The sequence below is a fragment of the Callionymus lyra genome, chromosome 3, assembly GCF_982586985.1.
Source record: "Callionymus lyra chromosome 3, fCalLyr1.hap1.1, whole genome shotgun sequence".
Lineage (NCBI taxonomy): Eukaryota > Metazoa > Chordata > Actinopteri > Syngnathiformes > Callionymidae > Callionymus > Callionymus lyra.
Genome location: NC_141820.1, coordinates 10724942 through 10752927, shown reverse-complemented (window position 1 = coordinate 10752927; position 27986 = coordinate 10724942). Strand labels below are relative to the sequence as shown.

The window sequence follows — 27986 nt, the reverse complement described above, 5'->3', positions numbered from 1 at the left end:
CGACTTAAGCCTGCTGGATTTTCTATTTCTAAAATCTGTGTGTGAGCGAGTGTGTCCATTACGTGACTAGCAGCCAATATAGGCGGCTGTTTTTTTTTGTAGAGAATGAAACTCCTTGACAGTGGACACACACACACACACACACGCGCGCGTGTTCACACACACGTATTACATGTATTTTTGCACGCCCAAAACAGTCAGTCTATTATTATGTTTGTCAGTATGACACATACAGTTTACGGCAAGTCGTTCATGATTTTAAAATGCTTTTTTAAATGACAACCAACATTTAATGAAAAAACATGACATTTATTACATACGTTTAATGACAATTTTTTAAATAAACCAGAGTTTTTGAGACTTTCCGCAACTCTTATCCAGCCATGAACATGGTTTCACTAGTTGCACTAATGTCATTGTGTGTCAAAGTCATTTTCTTATAAATAAATGTTGCAGAAAATTTGAGATTTTAAACTAAAATAAAATTAATTTGATAGCGTATATGTTCCATCTACATCAGTTCAGATAAAAACAGTGAAAAATAAATATACAGTTTGTGTTTCACTAATTTTCACTAGTATATGAGGTTACATTTTTGAATAAACTTGACTTTAACAAGCGTCCTGAAGAGCCACAAGCTAATTTTACTTTAGAGAAAACATCATCTTTTTGTCAAAATAAAACACATTTCAGACAGTAATAATCAAAAATACAAATGGTTATCCCATCTACATAATTTACATGACATTATTTGAACATTTATTAGACAAAAAGTATCTCTGTTTTATACTTGAGATGCTTATCAACCATTTTTTAATGTATAAGAGTTGTAGGTTTTTGTTATTTATCCGACAATTATCGCAATAATGTAGAGATTTGTTGTTATAAATGAAGTTTTGTTGTTTATTTGGACATTCATAAGGAAACAAATGTAACCATCACCACTATTTGAATGTAAAATGACTCTTGGTGCTATTTAATAAAGTTGTGTACTTAAAAATACAGTTTCTTTTCTTCAATCATAGTAAAGGAATAGTGTTTAAAAAATGTACTAATAATGAAAAACACAGTTCCAAATGAAAGGGAAAGAAAAAGTGATTAATTTCTTTAGTATGTAGTACTGTATGTTTTGAAGTTATTCTCTTAATACCAGTTTATCCCTACTGTTGAAATGTGGATCAGGTTGTTTTCTTACCTGTACATCATATGTGCCGTTCATCATGACGGTTCTGTGCGGCTGAATGTTGGCATCTGGCCTCATCTTAGCAGATTCTTTGGCTTTGTTCCGTGACCCTTGACCTGTCTGGATGTCTGGAAGCATAAACAAACTGTACGTCAGCATTCATCGGAAAAGTTCTGGAACCGTCGCGGCAACATTTTTTCTCGTTACATTTAAAAGCGTTAAGAGAGCGATGACAGTAATGATATGTATGAAGGTCCAAAACTGTATCTACTGGAACTGATAATTGAAGGAAAGAATGAAGTTTAAAAGAGGTTTGACTTCATTAAAAACCTGTCAAGAGATATCGTAAGTATAGCTTCAATTGTTCTCGATAAATATATGTCTTTTTCACGAAACGACCTGCTTTTAAATCTGAAAAATACGAAACAAAAACTAGTTCTTAGCTTAAAACTCAAGCTTATAAATATAATATATAATATAATATATAATATAAACGTGGTTACATATTATCCATTACTATAATTCATTTTATCCCAATTTTGTCCATCAGATAGATCTATAGATGTCTCCATCTTTACCGTAACTAGGGCACAAATATGACCTTTTGTTTCCAAGAATATGTCCTTTTTATTTGTCTTCTGAGACAACATGTTTAGAATATGCGACAATAGGAGAAGTTCAGACAAAAGAGTGACGATATTATTGGTCTACTGCTTGCTCAGCACCTAGAACACAGGGAGCGTCTGATTCGGTTGAAAAATGACACACAAATGTGATTTTTCCAGCACTTGGCTGGAGACTGAAGCAACTGAAGCAGAGGAAGGTCTGGACCTCCCACACACCTGGACAAGCAAGAGAAGTTGAAGGAGAAACATCTGATTTAAATAGTGGATTTATGTTAAAACCTAAACATAAAACTCACATTCCCAGGACTAACTTTTTCTATGACTCGGGATTTATGTTGAATATAAGGCGTTTAATTGAATTTAATCAACATCGACCCTTATAAACCCAGGTTATACCTGTTTATAAATTTGATTCAACAGTAAAAGTATTTGTCTTTACAACTTATATTAAGTTTGTATTTGTAAGGGAAGACAAAATTATTATTAAATAGACTATTTGGATACATGTGATATCTAGAGGCTAGAGATAGGCAGACATTTTTAACATGACAAAATAATACATAATTTAAATCTAAATATGGAGATTTTATTTTAAGGCTATATCGCCAAACTCTAATCGAGAATTTCTTAAATCCCTAAAGTGTACGGCAACTAATTTCTTGGCTCATTTTGTGTGCGTTTCATATATTGAAATAAAAAAAATGTCTTGGTTAATCATGGCATCAGTTCACGCATCAGTTTTCCATGATTCTCTCTAGTGTCAATGTTGTCTTATAAGAGTGTGTTTTATGTTATGGATTAACCAAAAGGATTCCAATGCATTCAAATGAATAGTAGGATATTAACAGACTTTCTTATTTATTAAAAGGTTTTTTGCTGCATAAAAAAAGAAGGGACGAGATTTGTTGTCACTGTTTGAACAACAATATATTGTATTTCTTTAAATAAAAGTAATTTGCAAGGAAGCTATCACAGCTTAGTGATCACATAATGTTGTGTCATGCTTACTGAATTCAAACAGTGGTATCTACAGTATATTTGTATTTTCAAGAGAGAAAATACTAGAGAAATCAAGGGAATATCTGTGTTTTAAAAATTCAATACAGTTTACACTTTATCGTGAAATGAAAAAAAGCCCAATGTATTTATTTAGTAAACATTGGTAAAAAGTTATTTTTTTACTCTCTCTTGAGATGCATGTACTCATGTAAGTATTTTTGAGTTGCCATTGTGTGAGCTAGAAATAATGAATAAATAAATAACGTCATTGTGTGATTTAAATGTCAGCTTTCAATTTGAATGTAACAATAAATTGTAATTATTTTCAAATAAAAATTCAGGTTATTTCAATAAATCCCAGGGAGTGACTTTTGTATTTACTTTTTTCCTAAAATATATGGAAAAAACATATATATATTCTTTTTTTTTTTTTAAATCGTTATTGGAATCTGTTTGGGAATTATTTTAAGCCAATATAGCCGAGCGACAATTATATATATTCTCTTAAGCAAATACATTACAAAGTTTTTCTTGATTTTTTTTTGTATTATAAATTGAAATAAAAAAAACAATCACTTGGTAAATGATGTGCATCAGTTTCAATGTGTGAATTTTATATATTATAAGATAGTGACAAGAATTAAACTTGTGAAATTAAAGATTGCAAGAACCCATGATCATAGATTCCAATGCAATGAGATGAATCATGGGAGACTCATGGATTTCCTACTTTCCAAACTTAAAATGTTGTCTTTTCGCTAAACAAAAAAAAAAAAAACGACAACTTGTAGGTACTCGGCCACGCTTTGAGTTTACCTAGAGGCATTTGTGAGGGCGCCATGTTGTGAAGAGCCAGGATGTGTGTGTCGAGGGCAGCGTCCTGCCGTGTGCGGTTGTGCAGACCTAGGTGATACTTCCTAAAGTGTTTCAAGAGGTCGGCGGGGTCGTTGCCGTAGTAACCGTAACCACACACGTTGCACTTGAAGTCCTGCAGTTTGGGCGAGGGGCTGGAGGAGAGCGGCGGGGTGTCCGTCGACTCCGCCCCTCCTTCCCGTCTGGAGAGGAGGTGGGAGGTCAGCAGAAAAGGGTTGGCGTGATCGTCCTGCTCTCCCTCCATCGCCCCCTTCCCTCGTTCGTGGGGATCCCAAAAGTTCTTTTGTCTACGAGTTAGAGTGGATCCTCCTTGCTTAGCCCTCCCTCTTACTCGTCTTCTCCCACTCCTCTCCTCACCGCGACCATCTCTCGTGACCACAGAAGAGGGAGAGACAGATGAAGAAATGCACTCACTTTCTCCCTCCTCCTCCTCCTCATCCTCCTCTTCTTCTCCTTGTTCTTCATCTATGTTATGGTCAGAGGATTCCGGTTCTGAAGGCCGGCTTATTCGGTCGGCTTCCGCTCCCAGTCTTCCTTCCTCTTCACCCTCTTCTTCCTCTTCTCCTATTGTTTTTTTCCCCTCTTCCTCCTCTTCTTCCTCCTCCTCACCTCCCACACTTCGGATTGGGGGGTTCTTCTTCCTCACCATTTCTGGAAAAAAAAAGAAGAATTCATGTTAGCCATTTGGATATCAGTTCGCTTCAAATGAAATTAACTGCAAACACCACTAAAAGTTATTATTCTATCACTGTTACCCATTCCAAAACATTTTTTATTTTGTTAATTTGTAAATTCAGTGGATTTTAATTAAGTTTATGTTTGGTCAATTTTATTTGTTCCACAATATTAAATGCACCACAGATCTATCCTAGGATCACGGCACCAAGTTGTTAGGGTCTTAAACGCAACACGCTAGTCTGTGTCAATCTGAGAAAGTGTGTTTTGAAACTTAATTAAAGTGTTTTTTTATATTTTTAATAATGTAATATTAATTAATTATAGTTTTTTAATTTTTGTAATCACCATATTTTTGTTGGGGTCACTTGTTTAATTGTTTCTGTTAAATATTAAGATGGACGATACCAAATTAAATATTTACCCAGAGATATAACTAGCTGTACTGCATTCCTAAATATTTTACTTTTACTAAAAAAGAAAACATTTTTCTTTTGTAAAATTGTTGATTTTTTGGATTTTAATTGAGTATAGATTTTATTTATCCGTGATTTTACTTCCTTTCATGCTATTGAATACAGCATAGACAATCCCAAGTTATTGAACGCACCAAACTGGTCCGTGTCAATCTGAGAAAGCACTTTTAGAAACAAAGTCTTTTCTTATTTTAATAAAAGTTATACGAGTTCTGGAAGACGCCAAATAAAATATAACCCAGGAGATTGCTAACATTACCCATTCCCATACCCATTAACCCCCCCAAAAAAAACACTGTTTCCTGTTGTTCATTTGTTTGTTTTTTTAAGATGATTTTAATTTAGTTGATGCCGTTCTCCCTGTGAATTGTACTGGTCCAACATCATTGAATGCACCGTGGACTGCCTTACGTAATTAACATAAGAAAATGTACAAACATCAGCTATAAAATGTCCAAACATCAGCTATAAATGTCCAAACATCAGCTATACAAGCTACTGGAGTCAACTGTATCCTCTCGTCCTCAGTAATCACAAGACGTTTTCCGAATTTCATCATTCCTACAGTTGTGGAGAACTTTCAATTGCAATACAAAAATGAACTAAAGGCTTTGATATTTGCATTTTATTTGTAAATAAAAAATATATAATTATATAAAAAAATAAAACAATATGTAAATCATAAAAAAACTAACTATAATATCAAAGAACCCCTTTTTTTTAGATGATTTGAATTTATTTGATGCCGTTTTTCCTTTGAATCGTATTGGTCCCACGTCATTGAATGCACCGTGGTCTGTCTTACGTAATTAAACGCACTGAAATATGTCCAAACATCAGCTATACAAGCTACTGGACTCAACCGTATCCTCTTGTCCTCAGTAATCAAACAGAAAAAAATTAAACACTCTCTCATCTTATTTTAATCAATTTTAACTGTTTTAGCATAGTTTTTATTTTGTAAACCAAAGTAAATAGTTAATTTATTGGTAATATTAAGTGTTGATGAGGCTTCATGAAACAGCTGATGAGGTATCATGATACAGTGACTTCATTTTGAAAGACAACTTGATGACACTCTGCTTTATAACCTTTTGTTTGATCTACTAATTCAATAATGTCATCTCAAGGTAGAGGTCTTTCAAAATAAATTCACTGTATCAATGATACCTCATCAGCTGTTTCATGAAATCTCATCAATTCAATATCAAATGTACATCGCTGCCGAACCACAACCATCATAACAGAAAAAATGAATTGTATATTTGGCGGAATTCCTCCAACTACAGCCTCAACTTTCCTTCACTCTCCATCTTTATTTTCCCCTCCTCTCGTTCTCTCGCAACCTGCAAGAAATGTCACTCCCTTCACTTCATTCCTTTCAACTCCCAGTTTCATCTCCCTTGATTTTTTTCATGTGTTCGACTGCGTTTCATCTTACACACAACTTTAATGTTGTAACGTCTTCCAGTCCACTTCTATCAAAGCACGATTCCCTCCGTCAATAAAAAAAAAAAAAAAAAAAAAAGCTATTTGGTCTTCTGCTATTTTTCCCCAGACAACAATCTCAAAATAAATAAATAAAAAAATAACTAACAACAAAAAGCTGTATTCCCCCCCCCTCCCTCTATCATCCACTCTTTACGATGGCTGTTCAAAAGCCATCAGCCATGTGTTTTAACTTAAACCATAATCTTTCTTTTGTTTGAAATGAGAACAATTGTGGTCGCTCTGTTAACAACAAATCGTGACACTGGGGTGTGTGTGTGTGTGTGTTTATTTGTGGTTGTTCAGTTCATATTCAGCCGTAAACACAGGCAACTCATTGACCCGCGATCTACGTCTCTATGCGCACGGATCGGGTCGTAAACGCAGTGGCAGCGCCTGATGGACGCCAGAAATATGACGGTGGCTAGATCAATGCAACATGAGCGGGGAAGACACTGTGTCTGCGTGTTCTTTTTACTGCGTGACTAACGGCTGTGGATTGTTTTGCTGCCCCTCCAAGAGGGTTGATCTTTGCGTGAGAGATAAGCCCTTATTATTGTTTGCTGAGCTCACTTGAGTATCAGGGAATCATGGGTTACCGAAGGAAATATAACTTAAGTTCACATGTACCCGTGACATATTAAAGTAATGTTTCTGGTTCCCACGATGAGAAACATACCCGCTGGCCCCGGTTACCGCTTTAAATTAAAGGGGGTTGTACACGTTGGCAAGAATCTTGCGATTACGTATCACAATACAGGGATAGTACTGTAGTATTACTTGTGTATTTCACTCTGGACGGCATGACTCTTGACGAAGTCGTAACTGCTTTAGATTTGCTTTGAAAGCAAAAATATGTCCAAACATCAGCTATACAAGCTACTGGAGTCGACCGTATCCTCTCGTCCTCAGTAACCACTAGACGTTTTTCCCCGAATAACATAATTCCTACAGTTGTGTAGAACTTGCAATACAAAAATTAGCAAAAGGTGTGAATATTTGCATGTTATTTGTAAATTAAAAAAATCTCAGTATATAAACATATATCAAAAAATATATAAATCTTAAAAGAATTATGAAAAAAACGAACTATAATTTCAAAGAAACCCCTATGCAATTAAAAGAGGATATCACAGTTAAATATCGATACAGTATCAGGCGGGTGGGGGGGGGGGAATAGTAAAATATATATCGGTGTATCAATATTTTCTAAAAAAAACCTGATAAAAATGTACAGCATTGGTATACAAATTCAAATGTATATGGGGGGAGATACTGATCTATAGTCTTAAGCAATCTTCATAACTAAACCTCTAATTGCATGTTTTTGTTCTACCTTTTCGACTTCATATTACTTAAGCATTTCTAAAAGACCAATTCCTTTATCGTGACTTTGATTGTGCATCATGAAAAATAGTGATGGATGGATGAGGCTTCATGAAACAGCTGATGAGGTATCGTGATACAATGACTTAAAAGACCACTAGATGGAACTCTCTGCTTTTCAATATGTTGACTCTGATATACTTATTTAATGAAACCTTAATCTTCAAACTAAGAGTGTCATTGTAGTGACACTGTATCATGATACCTCATCCTCTGTTTCATGAATCCTCATCAACACATCAGTAAAGTGTAAATTGTTTCCCACTTAAACATTTGGAAAGGTTTAGTGCAAAGAGCAAGAGTGGAGGGAAATATGGCTTTTGTTGGTTTTAGGTGGAAGCCTGAATCATCCCTTCTGTATAAAAAAAACAACTATTTATTCCTGTTCATTTATGAATTAGTGGATTTTAATTTATTTTATGTTTTTAATTTATGAACTGTATTTATCCCACGCTAAATCAATCTGAGAATCTATATTTTGGGGGTTTTTAACCAAAATTTAACAGTGTTTATTGTAACAAACCCTAATTAAAAACAGTGTGTAGCCTTTTGAACGCAAATAATTGTTTTTAAAGGCTCAAAAAAGGGTAGAAATTGACGTATTTACTTGTAAAAAAGGCCAAAAATCAACGTTTCTGAAAATGGGAAATAATTTCAGAAAAACTAAAGTATGAAATCCGATGGACCATGTGAACGCAAATAACTGTTGCCCAAATGTGTAAAATGTTGAGTTTTAAAGGGTAAAGAAAAAAAGGTAGAAATGGACAAATTTTTACCACGAAAACTTGCAAAAACTACTATTTTCTATGTTGCTTGACTTGATTTCCTATCATAATAATAGTTTGTTGACAAAAATATTTCATCATATTTTTCTTGACAAACAAGTTTTTATTGGGGGGCACCATGGTCTTATCAATGTATGTGAAACGCTGATATATAATTGAAGAAAGAAGGATAATACAGAGATGCAAAACAAGAAAGAAGAAAAGCGGAAAACATATCCTTTAAGCATGCAAGACATGCACACACAAATACACACAGTGATCGTCTTATTTCAGAGTCCTATCTTGTTCATTACATACATTAGTTGTGAAACATCACACACTCTTAGTACTCAAGTCCACTTTGATAAAACAGTTTGTTTCTTTGTCATCTTTTATCCGATTTAATGGAAAATTCCATCTTCTGCTCATTTGTCTGCTTCTTGCAAAATGAAACAATATCAAGATATAGGACCATCTTCTGTCTGTGTGTCAGTGTCAAAGTTGCCGTCTTCAGACTGTATACACGGACTGGAACTGTTACCATCAACAGCCATTATGCTGCAGAAGCCTCTTCCCGACACATCCACTGGCTACAGTGAGCCACGGAAAACCATCGGCCTCAATGACAGTCAACAGCTCCAGCTCCTGAGTGGTGACAAACTCCTTAGAATAAAAATGAGCTTCACACTTTCTACACAACCTCTGGCAAAGATGGGCAGAACTACCTGAAGATTTTCCTATAAAATGAATGGTGTGAGAAAATATAGCTATACAAGTATATTGCGATGTTTTCTTTCAAGATACTGTATTGATTTGCAACCGCACTGTATCGATTTTCTTGTTTTTTCATTTTCATTCTTTTTGCTTTCAAGTTATATCATGTTTTTAGTTCTTTCATGTTCTATACTTCAATTACAGTAGTAAAAAAAACAAAAATAATTTGAATTTTAAATTTACAATTTACAATATACAAGTATTCAGAGCGTTTGTTAATAGTTTTGCTGCAATTAAACTTCCCACCACTAGATGGCCGCAATCATTATGTCCTCTGCTGCTACAGGAACAATGAGAACCTGGCAATGACTGAGGGCGAGAGGATACTGGTTCCAAAACAAATTAAAGCAGTAACGACTTTGTCAGGTTTAATGCGGTCTGTAATTTTCAACTCTTTTTCCACAGTATCGCAATATATCATATATGGCCTCTGTGTTGTGATACATACGATCTGGAGTTTATATAATCCATGCCTTTGTGTCTTCTTGTTTACATTATTGTAACAGTTTATTTTGGTGTCTAAACAAGAAGGAGTTCTGAAGAGAATTCTGACCCGCTCTAGTAGAAGAACTCGCATTTTCTCGATCCTTAAAACTCTTCACTGGCTGCAAGTTTTTTTCAGGATCAATTTCAAAATTCTGGTTCTTATTTTCAGATCTATTCATGGTCAGACCTTCCATCAGTGATCTGATCCATACTTACACTCCAGCTCGGGCTCAGTATACTTACTTAATTACATATCACCAGATTCTTGCAAAAGCAAATCATTAAAAATCACTTAACATACAGTGCAGTATTTTAATTTCATCATTCGCTGGTTCTGCCAGTTAAAAGAAGCTTTTTCTTGCCAGTTTTGCTGATTTTGATCCACTGGGTCCTGATTTCCCTTCTCTTAAAGTGTTATTAAAACTGTTAAGTGTCTTGAGATACCTTTGTTATGATTTGACACAGTAAATAGTCCGTTTTTTAAATCTGAAAGTCAGTGCTGATCTTGATAGAAAGGGTTGCGTAATTCCTTTGAGTTACCAATAATTAAATATACATGTAATTAAGTCTGTGCTGATAAATGATCGTAAATACAGTCAGTTTAAATGAATCCAAAGGAAGAGTGGGGAGAGGGGGATGACAAAGGGTAAGATAAGAAGAATAAAAAAGGAGCCTCTCAGAGGAAACAAATCGACAGAAGAGGGAGGAAGGGAGAGAAAGTTAAATACAATAGGCAGCCAGTGGAGAGAAGAAAAGCTTCTCAAACTAATAAGGCTTCATCCCAGAAGAAGGAGGTGACTTGTTTGTCCAACTCATGCCAAACTGTCTAAGAGTTTTAGGAAGTTACCAAAACTCCAAATTAGCTGCTACTTTTATCAAACTTATGGTAAAAGAGAGACGTACGGTATGAAACAAGAGTGCTACGGTGGAGCACCGCTTTCATTATCAGTATATGTTTAACTATTCATGTTCAATGTGTAGGTCTGAGATGTGTGGCTGAAAGTGATGTGTTGATGAGGCTTTATGAAACAGCTGATGAGGTATCACAATACTGAGTCCCAGTATAGTAATACTCTGCGAGGCTCCATAGTATTGTTTTGTAAACATATTACTACTCGTTTATTTTTTGAGTGCTAGTGATGTGTTGATGAGGCATCATGAAACAGTTGATGAAGTATCATGATACTGAGTCCCAGGAAAGTATTACTCCACGAGGCTCCATAATATTGTTTTGTAAAAATATTACTACAAGTTACTGTTTGAGTGCTAGTGATTTGTTGATGAAGCTTCATGAAACAGCTGATGAGGTATCACGATACATAGTCCCAGTATAGTATTACTTCACGTGGTTATATAGTATTGTTTTGTTAAAATATTACTACACGTTTATTTTTTTAGTTCTAGTTATGTGTTGATGAAGCTTCATGAAACAGCTGATAAGGTATCATGATACAGAGTCACAGTATAGTATTACTTCACGTGGTTACATTGTATTTCTTTTTTTAAATATAACTACTTGTTTACTTTTTGAGTTTTAGTGATCTGTTGATGACGCTTCATAAAACAGCTCATGAGGTATCATGATACAGTGTCTTTATTTCAATAGGAAACTAGACAGCACTCCCAAGGTTTAATTTAATTAGTAGATCAGAACCATTCTAAAGCAAATGGTGCCATCTAGTGGTCTTTCAAAATTAAGACACTGTATCATGATACATCATCAGCTGTTTCATGAAGCCTCATCAACCCATCACTAGTTGTGTGTCTTTGACAGTCATCAAGTACAGCCCTTTACTTGAAGCTCAATCTTTATTCTCCACTACAGTTACAACTACAAAGAGAACATTTGCTTACATACGAGTTTTCATTCCTATCCGACCACCACGCAGGTCCAAAAGGAACAATTATCCGCCTCCGGCAATCGTATCTCAAGGTACCATCAGTTACTAGCATCTTCCCAAGTTCATGCAACTTTTCATGGTGAAGTTCAAAGATCAATCAAAGAAGAAACAGAGAGAAGTATCATGTCAATAAAATACTATCAAGTCAGAACGGGGGCACAAGTCTCACATACCCGTAACATGAGATGTGTACTCGTACTATTAAGTTGCATTGACCTATTTACATATTCATATGTTCTAAGTGTACGAGTACAAGCTACTAAACCAGTTACTAAACACAACCGCTTGAATCTGCATATTTGTTTTGCACCTCAATCACTGCTAAAATAGGTCAGATTCAAGAGGTCGTTTTTAGTAACTTGTACTCGTACGCTTAGAAAGTATAGTCAACGCTTGTTTTTTATTTATTTTACGACTACAAGTCTTCAAGTACGCATGCGTGCCTTCTCGATTACGAGTATGAATATGGAGTTACGTCAATGCAACTTAATAGTACGAGTACACATCTCATGTTATGGGTATGTGGGACTTATGCACCCGTTCTGACTTCATAAATACTTATTAAACATTATAATTAATCCTAATTCAGGAGTCTGAGAATGTGATGAAAAAAGGATTCAGGTGAGAAGTAGAAGATTAATCCAAGATGAGATCAATAAAAGTATGTCTGAGTACATGAGAGAACGTTTAATGTTTCCAAGCAACTTCATTAGGTGCTTGAGCTCCGGTGATTCATGCATGTGTCAGAAAGAAACAAGAGTGAAGCAAGAGTTTTACTGTGAAGGGTAAAACCGCAGAGTAAGAATTGATTTTTTCAACAGCGGGGGACAAATTGAATACAGAAAGGGATCGAAAAAGAGAAGGAGGGAGACGGAGATAAACAGTCCACCTGCAATTTTAAGACTAAAAGCTCTCGGTTGCTGGATAGATCTCTAATCGATGCCGGGTTTTAATGACACATACTCACACACACACATACAGACACCGAAAGGAAAAAAAACCCTTGTGTGTATAGATCAAAAATAGTTTGCAATAAAAACAACAGAATGTACAAACATGTTAAATGTCAAATGTAATCTAGATTCTAATGCCTCAGCTCTCCAGCTGCTTCTCTCCTTCTCTTCTTGTAATGGTCTTTCCCGAAGGAGATCTCCAGAGGGATTAATAATGTAAATCCATCCATCCATCCATCCAACTATCTATCCATCTATCCACCATCAGGCCTAAACTCACATACATCCATCATTATTTAACATGTTAATCTCTCCTTCAATTCTGAAGCCCTTCCTCCCGTATAAGTAAAACAAATATCACGTAAAACCATCTAAAAATAAAGATTAATTGTGAGTTTGCAATGCTTAAAAACATCACATAAAATCAAAGAAATGAACTTTGTAAGATTGTATTCATATTACTTAGTGCTGTTTAAATATAGCAATTTTATTTACATTATTTGACTAATTGAGACAAGATATTTCAACCTGAAGCATGATTTTGAACCTCTTAACTGAATAAAACAATTTGTTTTAGTGTGATTTGTGATGTCAGAGTCATTTGAGCAATAACACAAAATGTACAACTCATGTGAAGCGGTGTCATTTCCTCGCCATAAAATGTCGGTAAACATGATTAAGACTTTTTTTCGTTACTCATTGTAAAAGCCAGAAGATGTTTCACTACTTCCGTAATACAAGTTGTGTATCATTCAAATCTTGAAACAAAGAAAGAACATTACTTATTATATATATTATATATATAATGCAGACATACTCTGAGAATATCCAACTTTTTATTCTGTGAATTGCTAGATTGTATGTGAGGTTTGCTCGGTGTACGTTTAAGATTATAGGAAGTTAATGACAGAAGATTAAAGTCTAAGAAAAAAGCTGAAGGTCCCCTTTTTCCCTAGAGGTTTCCCAAAGGGAGGCTGTTGACAGACGACTAAATATAATTATTATGAAACTTCAGTAGTCAGCAAAACAATCTAAAATCAAAAAGAAAGACAATATGTCTGAATCCCGACACTGATTTTGCAAAATGGGTCGGATTGCAATTAGGAATGGATCAAAACTGGTACTGATACTTTTACTTCAATACCAGTTCCTGAATGATACTTTTTTTTTTAACCAATTTCTTAAGATCAAGTTTAACGAAAATAATTTGAAATTATACATGGAACAAATCTAGAGTTACATTTTTCCTTTTAATTTTGGTAAATCTCCACGGCAAGCTGTTTTCGTAAAGAAAAAATAATTAAATCATTCTCAGAGAGAAAGAACACTTAATAAAAGGCTAGAAATCAATCTGACGATTAATGTCTGTGTCACGTCTTCGTTTCCCTTTAGAAAAATCAAGACATTATCAAATTTTGAAATACTAATACAGCAACAGTCGCTTTTTAAAAATTCCGATTACTCTACAACTGTTCTGACCCGATACGTTTCTTTTACCGCAAAAATAGTTGAACTTCATCACAATAAATCGCAGTGTGTTTAATTAGATTGTGAATAAATCGTATCTTTATCCATGTATATCAAGATCACATCACCATTCGAGGAAAAAGTGCACGATGTCCCAGTGTTTTTTTTCCAAGAGCTTTCTCAACATCCAATTCATTAAATTTATGTGCGACGTGTCAATGAGGCTTCAGTAAAACCGCTCATGAGGTTTCATGATACTGTTCATGTTCCATGAAAATATCATGTTTCTGGTGTCTGTTAGCTAGCAAGTTTTGAATTACGTTTTCGGGGAAATCTGTTCAGCAGATTGGAAATAAGAATTGGAAATTACAATTCTTAGTTTAAATAACTTTAGAAGTTACCTCATGGCATCCCAAACATAAGTTTTTGATCCATGTTCTTTTAATTTGCACTTTGGTGTCCCTTGCTCTATATTTTTGAACTTCGTTCTCGTTTTTGCCCTTTGTTCTCGTTTTTTTGGACTTTGTTCTCGTTTTTTGCTCTTTGTTCCTGTTATATGTCTGACCTGTACTGTGTGGAAACCCAATTTCCCCAAGGAGATCTACAGAGGGATTAACAATATCTATTTTATCTAATCTAATAAATGTGTAGTCAATTTTACAATTGGCTATTTGTAAATATGTTTGAGTATCTTATAGATTCCAATTTCATAGCAGCAAGAGACAAACAAGTGAGAAACAGGGAAGTGTTTAAAAGAACTGTAGATTAAATTGTATTTTTGGTCGCATCATAACAAGACTAGATACATTTATTAGAACTTTTTTTTTCGACCAGGCGTCTTACAGAAGCTGTCACAACTGAGCGGAACGCGAATCAAGGAATACGTATATTCATTCCAAAGACACACCGAAAACTTAAAAAGGAATCAAGTTTAAACAGACTTCTGCTATTTCAATAATCTCCGACCTAGGAGTTTAAAAGACTCAATAGTCTGGCCTCTGGAATGATGGTCTGGTATTTAACTCAATGCTCAGACACAAAGCTACAGACAGGGCTCCCCTGCTATGATGCTTAAAGCAGTCTCGACGTTCAGCGTAGCATACCATGTGTGTGTGGTCACGTCTACGAAAAAAGACTCTTTATTACGTCAAAGGAAGAAGAATTCCATCACGACGATGGCTGAGATTTGTTGGGTCCAAAAAAAAAAATGTGTTGCTCAGAATCCCATGGGGTTCACGTTTGTATTTGCATCGAACGTGGCAAGAGACCAAAACATGTAATGAATCATTACTAGACTTGAATTTGAGAAGGTAGGCTGTTGGATAAGAGCGAGACGAGCAGCATCTGTTAAAGTAGCTTCTAAAGCGACGCTTATTGAGGGTGATATATAGTTAGAAGATTCCATTCTCACTTCAAGTCTTTGCCGTGAGCATGACTATCCCATATACAAACATATGCTTAGGAGAGGCATCACGTTCAATAGAGAAAAGGATTCATTCGATGTGAAATGTTTAAAAAAAACTACATTGAAGCAGCAGGAAAGGGGCTTGTTAACTATAAAAAGTGAGATTTATTTAGTATTAACCCCTTAAAAATTTACTTATTTATATTTTTTTTATCAAAGACCAGGAAAAATACATTATCGTCTTCATCATATTGGACTATAAACCAATTCTACATTTTAATCAAATTTTGTCCCAAAAAAACGATATATAAGGGAATGATTGCTTTTATTTTTTATTTTTGAAGTTGAGTTGCAATTTTTTTTTGAGTTGCAAAGCACAATTGTTAGTACCTGCTTGGATCTGGATGTAAGCGAGTGGATTAAAAAGGTGACATTGAACGAATGCCAGCCACCGATTGGTCGAAAAGCGACTTTACTTTCGGGAGATTCAGCCAGACTTCCAAACAGAAGAGACAATAAGAGTACAGTACATAGGTCAGAAAAAATGGTTGCGTGGTCCATGGACCTTTTTGTGTCTGGTAAGTACACCATTGCCTCCATGTTTCGTAGCTCTATATTATGTGGTCCTTCAAACTGCGAGTAGTAGTGTGTATAGGCAAGAATCTGGCAATAAAATAATTATCACGATACAGGGGCAACAAGAAGATATATTGCTATACTGTAGGAACATGGACGAGTCATTTATTCTTCTTTAATTCATTTGTGAAACTAAATTACGTCCTAATATCAGCTTTTTAAAATTTCTTGGAGTCCACTGTATCCTCTTGTCCTCAGACATCGAGCAGGATCTCGCTGGATTTTATTTTCAAGCTGCACAGGACGCAATGTCTACTGCCATTTAGCGCCATGAATAGTTGTATGTCAATAGCAAAGGTAAAAACATTGAAAAAAACGTATACAGTGCTGTTTAATATCGATACAGTATCATGAAGAAAAACATTGCGATACACCACTAAGTCTGAATAGGCCGCAGACCCAGTCGAAAAAACAACACAGCAAATTGATCTGGAACAGTGTTTTGTCAAAGCGCCATTGGGAGAAACATATTGTGTTTCTTCAGTTACCCTTAAAGCACAATACAATTTGATATTTTGGCAACATCTAATACCACTCAATATTTTTTCATAAATCGTGTACGGTGGCCCAGTGGTTAGCGGAGAAGTTTGCCGGTTCACTTCCAGGTCCGGAGGGAGCCAACTTCTGACCTGGTTTGTATATTCTCCACATGTTTACTCCAGGTACTCCGGTTTCCTCCCACAGTCCAAAATCATACAGAGATTGATTGGAAACTTGGGGAAATTGTCCATGGGAATGAGTGTGTGTTTTAATGGTGATCCTTGTGTGCCCTGCGACGGACTGGCATCCTGTCCAGGGTGTCCCCTGCCTCACGCCCGAAGAAACTGGGATAGGCTCTATCCCCCCCCCCTTAGACCCCCATGAGAGAATGAATGAATATGCTGTGTGCCTTAACGCTTGTTTTTATCTCCTTGTTTTACAATATTTACATCCTTTAAATCCTTACATTTCACTAGAAATCAAACAATTGTTTTATGGTGGAACAGAGACCGTGATAAAACAAAATAACTGACAAATATATGAGCAAAAAGACAAGTTGGAGGATTTTTTTAACCCCCTTGAAGGAGGTTGCAACATAATAATTGTCTACAGAGATGCTATTTAGAGAGCAAATTACAACAGATTACCTCGTCTGCCTAATGAATGGTCTTCTCTATTTCACCTGCTCATTTTCTAAAGAAAGCACCTATACAGCCAACTATATATATATATGTATATATATATATATATACAATATCCTTCAGCTTGTATGTTCCCCTCAGTCTACTCTCTGCTCTCTAATTGTCCATACCAAATAAAGAAGTTAAAATCAAATCCAGTTAAAAAAAATGTAACATGAGTCACATCCTTAAAATATGCGTAACATAGTGCTTTTACTTCCTTATTTTCTGCCGCAACTAACGGCCGTCGAGGGTTAGATCAACATCTACACAAACAAACACAAATAGACGTGACACAGACAGTTCGACAAGCCCCGGGGCCGAGTCTGAGCTTTAATTTCCTCTCCCCTGCATTATAAGAAAAACAAATACATAAAAAAAACAAGTGCATACGTACACACAGATTCACTTGAGAACGGAAGGCTAAGAGACATTTGACTCGCCTGGAGGGATAAACAGTTTTTATTAGTAGAAATAAAGTCTTAATGGAGGTTGAGTTTTAATCAGGTTGATACTGAAAATAGTCGCTTTATTGAGATACATACAATCTTTATTAGGTTGTACCGATGTATTGCATCCAATCACCTCAGTAAAATGATCAATTTTTCAAATCTACAAAAGTACTTCGATTACTTTTAGAAACATTCACCATTGTTGTTAGAAAACAAATCTTATAAAGCTGTTTGTAATGAGTACACGTTACATAAGCTTAATCTTTATTTAAAATTAAAAGGACTACATAAGACGCGTAATGACTCAGAAATTAGGCCACGAGCAATAAGAATAATTGTTATTACAACATAATTCAGGGTAGAATTACAGTGCAATCAGTATGTACAGTATGAGCGGTTATTATGGGCTATTAAGTTCCCTTTTCTCTGACATACTAAGTTACATAATTGAATAATCGCAGGCTTTCTGTTTTATTGCACTTGTTGGTGCTAAAAAACTTATTTTCTTTGATACAAAAACTCTGTAAGGTGTTTAGGGTTCGGGCATCCTTATCTCATGTAGCTATATGAATGATCTAATTCAAATTAAATGTCAAATTCAGAATAGGGGTGTGAAAAAATAACGATACACTTACATGTCAAAATATTTAATTATAATGTAATGATATTCAACAGCACTGTGTCCATTTTTTAAATCATATTTTTATCATAGTTATTTTATGTTTAGATTTCACTGAAGTTAAATAATTGGATTTATTTTTTAATTAACAAGCAAATATTCACCAAGTTTATTTCCTTTTGTGAAGTGATTAAACTTACGGCCGCTAGATGGCAGCAGTCATTATGTCGTTGCAATTAAAGGAACAATGACATCTTGCAAGAGTCGGGCGATGACTGAGGACGAGAGGATACAGTGACTCTAGCAGGTTTTAAAGCTGATGTTTAGACACATTTTGGTTTGAAAACAAATTAAAGCAGTTACCATTTCGTCAAGAGTCATTGGTGTTGCATGATTTACAAACCACGAGTCAAGTACTGGACAATACTACACATATATCCTTGTTCCTACAATATCACGATATATCGTGTTGTCACCCGTGTATCGTCATACGTATCGTATCACCAGATTCTTTCAAATATACACCTCTAATTCAGAATATTGCAAGTAAAAAGAACACTATAAAAGCTGAATATCTGTAAACATACCATAACGAAATGCCCAAAGTATCTATATCTAAAGTCATGAGCTATTGTTCATATCACTCAGAAAGTCAAGAAGATATTACCATTAAAAAATGTTGCTTGTGGAGGCTCAATTCAAATCAAATATATATATATATATATATATATATATATATATGTATTTACCTTTTAAATAACATATTATTTTTAATTCAAAGTTATTTTATGGTAAATATTTCAATAGTGCATGTATAAAAGACAATCATTCAATTTTATTTTAGAAATTACCACTCAAATATTCACAGTGTTTATTCATTCGTGTGGTGCAATTAAATCTCTGGCCACTAGTCTGTCCTTTCCTTTTCCTAACAAAGTTTAACATTAAAAAAAATGAAACACTAACAGATACTGGATATTGCAGGTTGTTTGAGACTGTCAATGCACTTTATTGTTCAAACAAATGTACATTTTTTGTTAATATTTTTAGAAGATCTTTCCTATGAATACTCTCACATTCGATAAGAGAAGGTATTTGCTCAGTTCTCTGTTATAAAAGCCAGAAAATATATTGCAATATATGGTATCATCACACATGTATCGTGATACCCATCGTATCGCCAGATCCTTACACAACCCGAGCAGCTCGCCACTTCTGTCGGAGCCGATCGGCTTCAGTGAATTACCCGAGGATTAGCAGCGTATCTTCACATCCTGATGAGAACACCTTAAGCAGGTCACAGATTTACAAGAGATTCAAGTTTGGATTAGTAATAAGAGGAAAGGTATGCAATCGTAGGTTCACACACCCTTCTAACTGCTGATACACCCTGAGGAATCAGCCTGCATGCACACAACGACGGGCAGTGACGCACACAAACACACAATTTCACATTCTAAAACCCATCTACCTCAATACTACACCCTAAATCCTTTCATCTAGTATTTTTTTGTATCCAGCTCCTCCCTCCGTCTTTCTCTTCTTTTCATCTCTTCTTATTCTTCTCCCTAATCTCCCTCTGATCTGTGCTGCTGATGAATGACATTAAAAGAAAGTATACCCTTGCCGCGCTTGGATTCCTCAATTTTTCCATTTTCCATTTCGACTTCAATTGGCAGACGCGGGTACGTTATGCATGTTAGAAAATGCCTACTTTGCTGGCGGCCAAAATCACCAATTTCTAAAATGTCAGATATGCTGGAGAATCAATGGGCACAAGAGGCGAAAAAATAAAATAAAATCGGTGTTCCTCGAAGCTATTTCTCTAGTTCTCAATCACCACCTGTTGTCCATTTAATATTTCTTCTCACATCATTGGCCTCCAGTTATGCACATGTCAAACAAACAAACACAGACTGGCAGCAATTCAGCAACTTGAAAGCATCAAATAAACAAACAAAAAAAAATGTTCAAATGCTTTGTATTCACTGGAACTGTTCCCCAAAATAATAGATAGGCTTGGTTATTATTATGGCCTTAACTTAAACAAAGCAAGCAAGGGCTACGATTTTAGGTTATAAGAATGTTCACAATGTCAAAAGACAGCTGTATAATAGAGCTAAACCTGACCGTTTATATTCAAAGTATTTGATTGAACTACTATCTTCGGTGTCAAATTCACTTCTCTTGTCAGGAGAGCATCAGCCTCAGAGATTACAACAGGATTTTTACGAATTGAAATAATCGTGATCGTAAAGAAGACTTGTCAGAAAAGGAAGTCGTAGCTGACAGGTTCACTGATAAGAGCGAGTCATGCAGGTCAATGTAAACGAGCGCTTCAGCTTCTGTGTCAGCAGTAAAAAAAAATGTTGCAGGTGTTTCCTTTTGCTGAATGTAGAAACCTGTTGTCAATCAAAAATGATCACAATCTTTTTTAAATAATGAGCAAGTTCAAAGAAAACAGGCAACAGATAGTATAGTATTCACAATATAAAGCAATATATTGCCATACTGTAGTAACAAGAATATATTTGTCATATTGTCGAGTACTTGACTCTGGTGTTGCAGAATTTACAGACCACGTGACTCTTGACAAAGTCTTAATGGCTTCACTTTGCTTTCAATCCAAAATATGTTCAAACATCAGCTTTAAAAGCTGCTTGAGTCGACTGTATCCTCTCGTCCTCAGTCTTTGCCTGGATCTCTCTCTTTTTAGCTCTGGAGGACGTAATGACTACTAGCCGCCTAGCGTAATTGCAACACAAAAATACACTTGAAATAACAATTGTAAGCCAAAATATATATATGTGTATATAAATATTAATAATGTCAATATATATTGATAAAGTAACAAGGAAAAACTTTGGCAACATTTATGTACTAATTAAGATTACCGGTGTCCATCTCCAACACATCACTGCTGTACTTACTTCTTCATCCTCAACAACAATTAATAAAAGTAAAAAATGTTCACTGATATTATTTGCTACTTCATCAGCCTAACTATACTTGGCTGTGGTTACTGTTTGTGCGTCCCAAATATGTAATTCATGGTAGTATATTGAACAAAGATTGTATTTTATTTTCAATACAGGAACAAAACGAATTATTTCATCTTCAATGACGTATGTGTTTAAGATCTTGTCACAGATCCTGACCTGCGATCCATGATGTCCGTCTTTATCATTTGTAGGTCGATTTTTAAAAGAAACAAATAACACAAAATGATTCATCGTACGTTTTAATTTAGTCAATTCAAGAGTAAGCCAAGAGTCCCATAGCAAATGAGGTCTGAATCGACGGATCTATTTAGTGGAGTCCCTCAAGGTTCTGTTCTGGGTCCTAATTGTGTTTGCTGTACTTGATTCCCCTCGGTTAAAATCATTCAGAGAATTCCAGATGTTTCTTACCACTTCTTTGTTGATGACATCCAGCTATACTGCTCTAAAAATATAAATTACTTACTTACTTATAGCAAAACATTAGGTAGGGCTTTTGCACCATTCACAACTATTCAAAATGAAACCAAAATTGATTGTTTTATGTGAAAACCATATGTAGTATTACTTATGTAGAGGAAGAACTCAGTGTTATCAGTGGGACAGAAAAACTTCAGAACAGGTAGTTGTTTTAATGTAAGACCTGAAGAGTGAGTGGAATATTCAGAATCAGCAACCATAAAAGGAAATGCAACATAAAAAACAACATGTAAATAAAGATTGCTAAAGGAGGATTCAGAGGTAGCGAAAGATGATGTGAATCACTTCTCACATGGATAATCAGAGGATGTCCAGATGTGAAGCAACAAAGAGGAGGAAAAAAAGCAATGAGGGATGAATTCATTGCCTTAAAAGCAGATCTGACTGTAACCACTGGATAAGAATCACTCATGCACTCACGAGACACGTTTTACCTCACGGTCTGATAAGAACTGTTCAATTACTGTGCAATTATTAAGAGTGTGTGGGCTCGCCAGAAAGTTGGCAGAATGTCCGAGACTCCTTTAAAAGAAAAAAAAAACATAATCTATCACTCTCTTATCCAACCATCCAGAGTAAACAGAGCTTCCCTTCCGCGACTGCCCGACTTGCTCATTTTCTGTCTGCAGGTCTCAATCCAGTCGGAAATGGAACCAAACACCCTAATGTGAAACAGGCGAACGCTGTCGTACACGGTTAACAACAAGAGTACCGTCTAGTCCAAGACATTTGTCAAGTAAGACTTAAATTACCTCATTTAATTATTTTAAAAAAAGAAAATTCCAACAGAGCACAGATTTCATATGTTGGGATGATATTTCAATTCAAATGTATTGTTTTTTGGTAATGTAATAGAAACGTCTATAGTACTTAATGATAAAGTATATCTTCACTATCACATTATATTTGTACTGTAATGTTACCCTAGTTTAATGTCAGACACATATTCACAGACCGATCATCAGATAAAAAAGTAAAAAGCAAAATAGCAAGACTGGCAAAAGCTTTATTGCTAAGTGCATGAAAAGTACATCTAACCATAACGCTGAATCAGCAAAAGCTCTGGACTTGTAATTCTGCAACAAGATGGTTCCAAACAGAGTTTTGTTTCACTCATTTATTCTAGTTCTCAGGTTTATTTAACACGTTTCTTGAGTGTTTAACAAGTGTCTTGACGTGAGTCACAGGTTAATGTTACAGAAAACGAAATAGGATCTTTTGTCAAAATAAAACCTTTATTATTGTTTCTACCTGTGCGACTCAGTAAAAAAAAAAACAGGATTCGGGAAAGACATGACGAGAAAATTACACACTTAAACTTCCGTTCCAAGAGTACTATTCCATTGCATTTTCTACCGAGGGCTCATCACTCTGGCCCCAAAATGATGTTTATAAAAGTGTAGCCATGGATTCAAGAGCCCTTTTAAACCATTTATAATCAATTAACTTACTCTTTGAATCTGTAAGTAAGTAAGTCATTTATATTTATAGAGTGCTTTTCCAGACCAGGGTCACAAAGCGCTTAAACAATCAAAACAATACTCAATAAAATATATACTTAAAAGGTCAAGACAACACCTAGACAAACACAGGAGTCTCAGAATATCAAGGAAAAGCCTACACGAATAAAAATGTCTTAAGATGTTTCTTGAAGGAGTCAGAAGATCCATCAAGCGAACAGAGAGAGAGGAAGATCATGAAAGAAACTGGCCATTGAAGAGTTTTAAGGATCGGAGAAATGCGAGTTCTTCTACGAGAGCGGGTTTAGAATTATCACTGCAGAGTTCTAGTACAACCCTTAAGAATGGCAACCAGGTAAAGATGTGATATAATACGTTAGTCATTTGTATTTTCACATCATAGACATGTACATTAATCCATGTTTAGATACACATGTTTTTCATGTGATGGCACATTTATAGCAAAGTCTGTCGTTACATCAGAAAAATATTCACCTGTTGATAATGTTAACCAATTTTAACCAACCAGATTATTTTTGCTCCAAATAATTGAGACTATAATTAAATATGATTATGTGTCAGTATTTTTGGACGGTTAATTCGTCTTTCGCAATGTAGTCGACTGCTTTTATTTTAAAGCTTAATCGTCCGGTTTGAGTTTTTGCGATGCAATTAATCAATATTTACATGGGTAAAAAAAAAGAAGAGTGTCAGTGTTATTAGTTCATTGCATTATACATAGAAAATAATATGTCTACGGAGTTCACTGTTAATCTTGAGCTTCAAAGGTGACAAAGTACTTTTTTATTTACATCACAAAGTGTTTTAATGAGATAAACTTTGTGCAACTTTTGTGTAATGAACTGCAGTATTAGCGTTACACTAATAGTAGCAAGAAACTTTACACATTTTGATGCATGTTTCTTAAAAATGTGAGAATTTCATCTTCATTCTTTCATGAGCTCTTACTTTATGAAACAAAAGTCATCAACCATCTTTGATTATTGGACTCCTAAAAATCTGGTTGGTATTGCAATATATGGTCTTGTTGACCCTGTACAGGAATATGTATCGTAACGCCAGAATAATGCGAAATAAAAACCCCCAAAAATGGCTACGAACAATCATGTGCTCATAATCACCATGTAGAATTCAGGCTCTGAAATTGTACCTGCATGCTTGTCCTGAAGTTGAAAGAGGTATTTCCACGCTCATTTTCTTATTTCCAACGTCTGAATTTTGCCATTAAAAAAGTTTGGACGCCAAGTTTAAGTGCGTACGCACCCTTCGTACGCGAGGTTGTCGGTGACCAACAAATGTATCCTTTTTTCCCCAATGGCATGTATTCCCGTGTTGTCGGTCTTTCTCGGTATGACCTATTAAGGACATGGTAACGGTGTGGCTGTCAGGACGACCAAAGGTTTGATTCACCGTTTGTCTCGGACCAAGAGTGCGAGCGTCTGTGTTAGATAGCAGATAAGGGCCACGTATAAACAGCACTTGAAAGCAGAAATGTAAATGTTTGGAGATCACGGCAGAACACAGAACACATCAAGATACCAGAGAGAGCGGAGGGACGTGAAACCATTCAGGCAAAGTTCACACCGGGAGAACAAGCAGCTGACTTGAGGCGGATCACAGCCATCAATAAAGCCAAGTGGAATGTAGCCGGTCTACAGAGATGTTCCAACTCCAGCAGCATTTTTAGATTACGTTTTTGAGTCAATTACAATCAGAATACATGTATTGCCAGTATTCCAATAAAAAACAAAAAGTGTTTTTGGTGGAAACGGTTCAAATCAAATGATAATAATGTCAATGCTGATTATTAATAAAATATATATCAAAAATACGATATAGTGCAATACTGTTGGAACAGGATTATACATTTGTAGTACTGTACAAGTACTTGACCCCTTGTGTTGCAGGAAAATCAGCTTTAAAAGCTGCTGGGGTCGACTGTATCCTCTTGTCCTCAGTCATTGCAAGGATCATTCAGGATATCAATAATAAACAAGATATTTGCATGTTATTTGTTAATGAAAAATCGAATTATTTTAAACATATTTTATTGAAACATAGACCATTAAAGAACTTTAATAAGAATAAAACGTTAAAATACCCCAAATTAAATTAAATGATTTAAAAAAATGAAAAAAAAATGTCAAAGTGCTGTTGAATAACGATACAATAGCTTTCAATAAATTTATTAAGATGTATTATCGCATATGTAAAATATAAAGTACAGAAACTACAGTTCATTACCTGTGTTTAATGTTTAATATAAAGTACATGAACTGCTGTTCATAACCTGTGTTTAAAGTAAAATATAAAGTACATGAACTACTGTTCATAACCTGTGTTTAAAGTAAAATATTAAGTACATGAACTACTGTTCATTACCTATGTTTAAAGTAAAATATAAAGTACATGAACTACTGTTCATTACCTGCCGCTTTAATTAATCACTTAATCACAATAAATATTTTTGATGCGTTTTTATAAAACGCAAATTCTTGCAGTTTGTGTTTATTACAAACCAGAATCCCTGAATTTTGGCTGAAAACAAAGTATTTTAAAACCTTAATTCTTTACGTACAGCGTATACAGTACGTGTTACACATTGAGGCAAGGAAAATAAACATGTATATGTCCTATAACATAAGATTTGTATCCATAAATAGAAAAGAAGTGGAGAATGTGTACTATTTTGTTCTACATGTGTTTGGAACGGTGGTACCTCTGGAGGTCCAGAAAAACCACGTAACATAATACAGATCACCCGGACTGAACATAGTTGAGCTCATGATTACAAACTGGCTCAATCAAGCCATTAACTAAACAATCCAGGACGGCTGAGCAAGGAAAGGTTGGTCTGTCAGAGAAAAATACAAATTGACCTGAAATAGTCAAACTACATGTATTTGAAAAGTCAAAATGCATCTCATGTTTAGCATGTTTGTCTCTAAAAACGGTAACAATTTTAAAAGATGTAGTATACTTAGTATATAATATTTACAGGGATGATAATGTAGTATGTACGTGAATGCATTTTGTATTTCTACCCCTATGGATATCTGCTTAGTATATACTATATATCATGTTATATTATATTTCTTTATTATACTAATATGTAGGGTATGTAGAATAATGTTATTTTTACAACTATATGTCTACATGGATATTAAGTAATGTATTGATATTTGCTCTAATATATTATGTATTCATATATCTGTGTAGAAATATTTGGACATTTGAAACTTTTGTTTTATACTACATACTGTACATATTAGTATAATAAAGAAGTGCTTTATGTTACTTATTTTTCATTTCTTTCTTTTGTCGTTACATTTAATTACATATGTTTTCAAAATAAATGTATGAATTTAATTTAGTATACTTTTAATTTAACATGACACCCTGACATAGTACACGCTCAACAGCTGTGAAAATTTTAAGTGTTCTTGACTACAATTAAATATGTACACATTCAATTTAACTGTTAATTGTTAGTTTAAGAATTATTGAATGCCAGGGAAAAAACAGGCCCACATGAGTTTAAAGTAAAAAATGGAGATGACAAATATACCCTTGTGTAACTGAGGATTTCCCCTTATGTGTAATATATACGTTTTTGGGTGATTTGTAATGTCTGACATTTAAAACGTTTCCTGAGAAGACGGAAACCACAGTTGAGTAACTGATAAACTAAAGCAAATCCCCATCATCAGCAAAAAAAAAAAAACCCACTGATAAAGTCCAAAAAAGTTGCTGAACCACAACCAAAATCCTCCATAGATATCGTACCATGTTTACAGAATAATAAAAAAAAAACAGGTGAGGTGACAAAAACAAATAAAGAAAAAATGAACAAGGGAGAACGAGAGGAGAGTAAGAGGGTGGACATTTACCGTTGACATCACTGGTCGAGTTCGTATTTTTTTTACCATTGCTTTTGTTTTTACAGCTTCACTCTGGGCAGACCAGACTGCTGTGCACACATGTTTACACAGAAATACACATTTTCTTTCGCGCACACACACACACACACACACTAACACACACACACACACACACACACAGCCCTGTAGGGGCCCTTTTCCACATCGGGCCATATGGTGCAGACAGGCGCACGGAAACAATTCTCCAAAAACAACACACACTCCACATTTAGAAACCTGCCACATAGCCACACACACCGCATAGACAGATTTTCTCTTTCACCATCATTCTCTATGCAATCTGGCACACACACACACACACACACACACACACATACACACACACACACACAGCAGTTAAACCTGCTGAATGAATTGCTGCCTTGTTCAGTATTGCACTAATGGCAAGAAACCTGCCATGGAGATTACTGCACACGTGTTCAAGCACTTAGGTGCACACACACACGCACACACACACACACACACAGACAGACACACACACCCATTAGTGAGGTGAGTCAATTTCTAAGAGTTACGTTTATACCCAAAAGCAATGTTTTTTAAAATATGGTGAAAAAAATAGATCACTAAAAGCAGATCAGTGGAAAATAAATGTTGCTAATTTTCAACTGTACCGTGGAAGCAAAAAGCTCATGATTACCGACAGAACTTGCTTGCACAACACACACAACAGGAGTGTAGTTCAAAGTATTGCAGCTCTCACCATAGAGACCGCAAAGAGTACAATGATTTAATTGAAATCTTTTTTATCAATTTCTCAGT

General features: G+C 35.2%; 1 protein-coding gene across 2 annotated transcripts in view; it reads right to left on the bottom strand.

The window, feature by feature from the left end:
* Positions 1-27986, bottom strand: part of trps1 (trichorhinophalangeal syndrome I) — a 112824-nt gene that overhangs the window by 73629 nt on the left and 11209 nt on the right. The window contains exons 2-3 of one of the 2 annotated variants that reach the window (XM_087786433.1): positions 3625-4332; positions 1196-1311 (exon numbers count right to left, since the gene is read on the bottom strand). In XM_087786433.1, the coding sequence (XP_087642559.1) occupies positions 1196-1311; positions 3625-4332 (824 nt within the window). The remainder of the gene's footprint in view (positions 1-1195; positions 1312-3624; positions 4333-27986) is intronic. The other variant, XM_087786434.1, reaches the window with a different exon arrangement.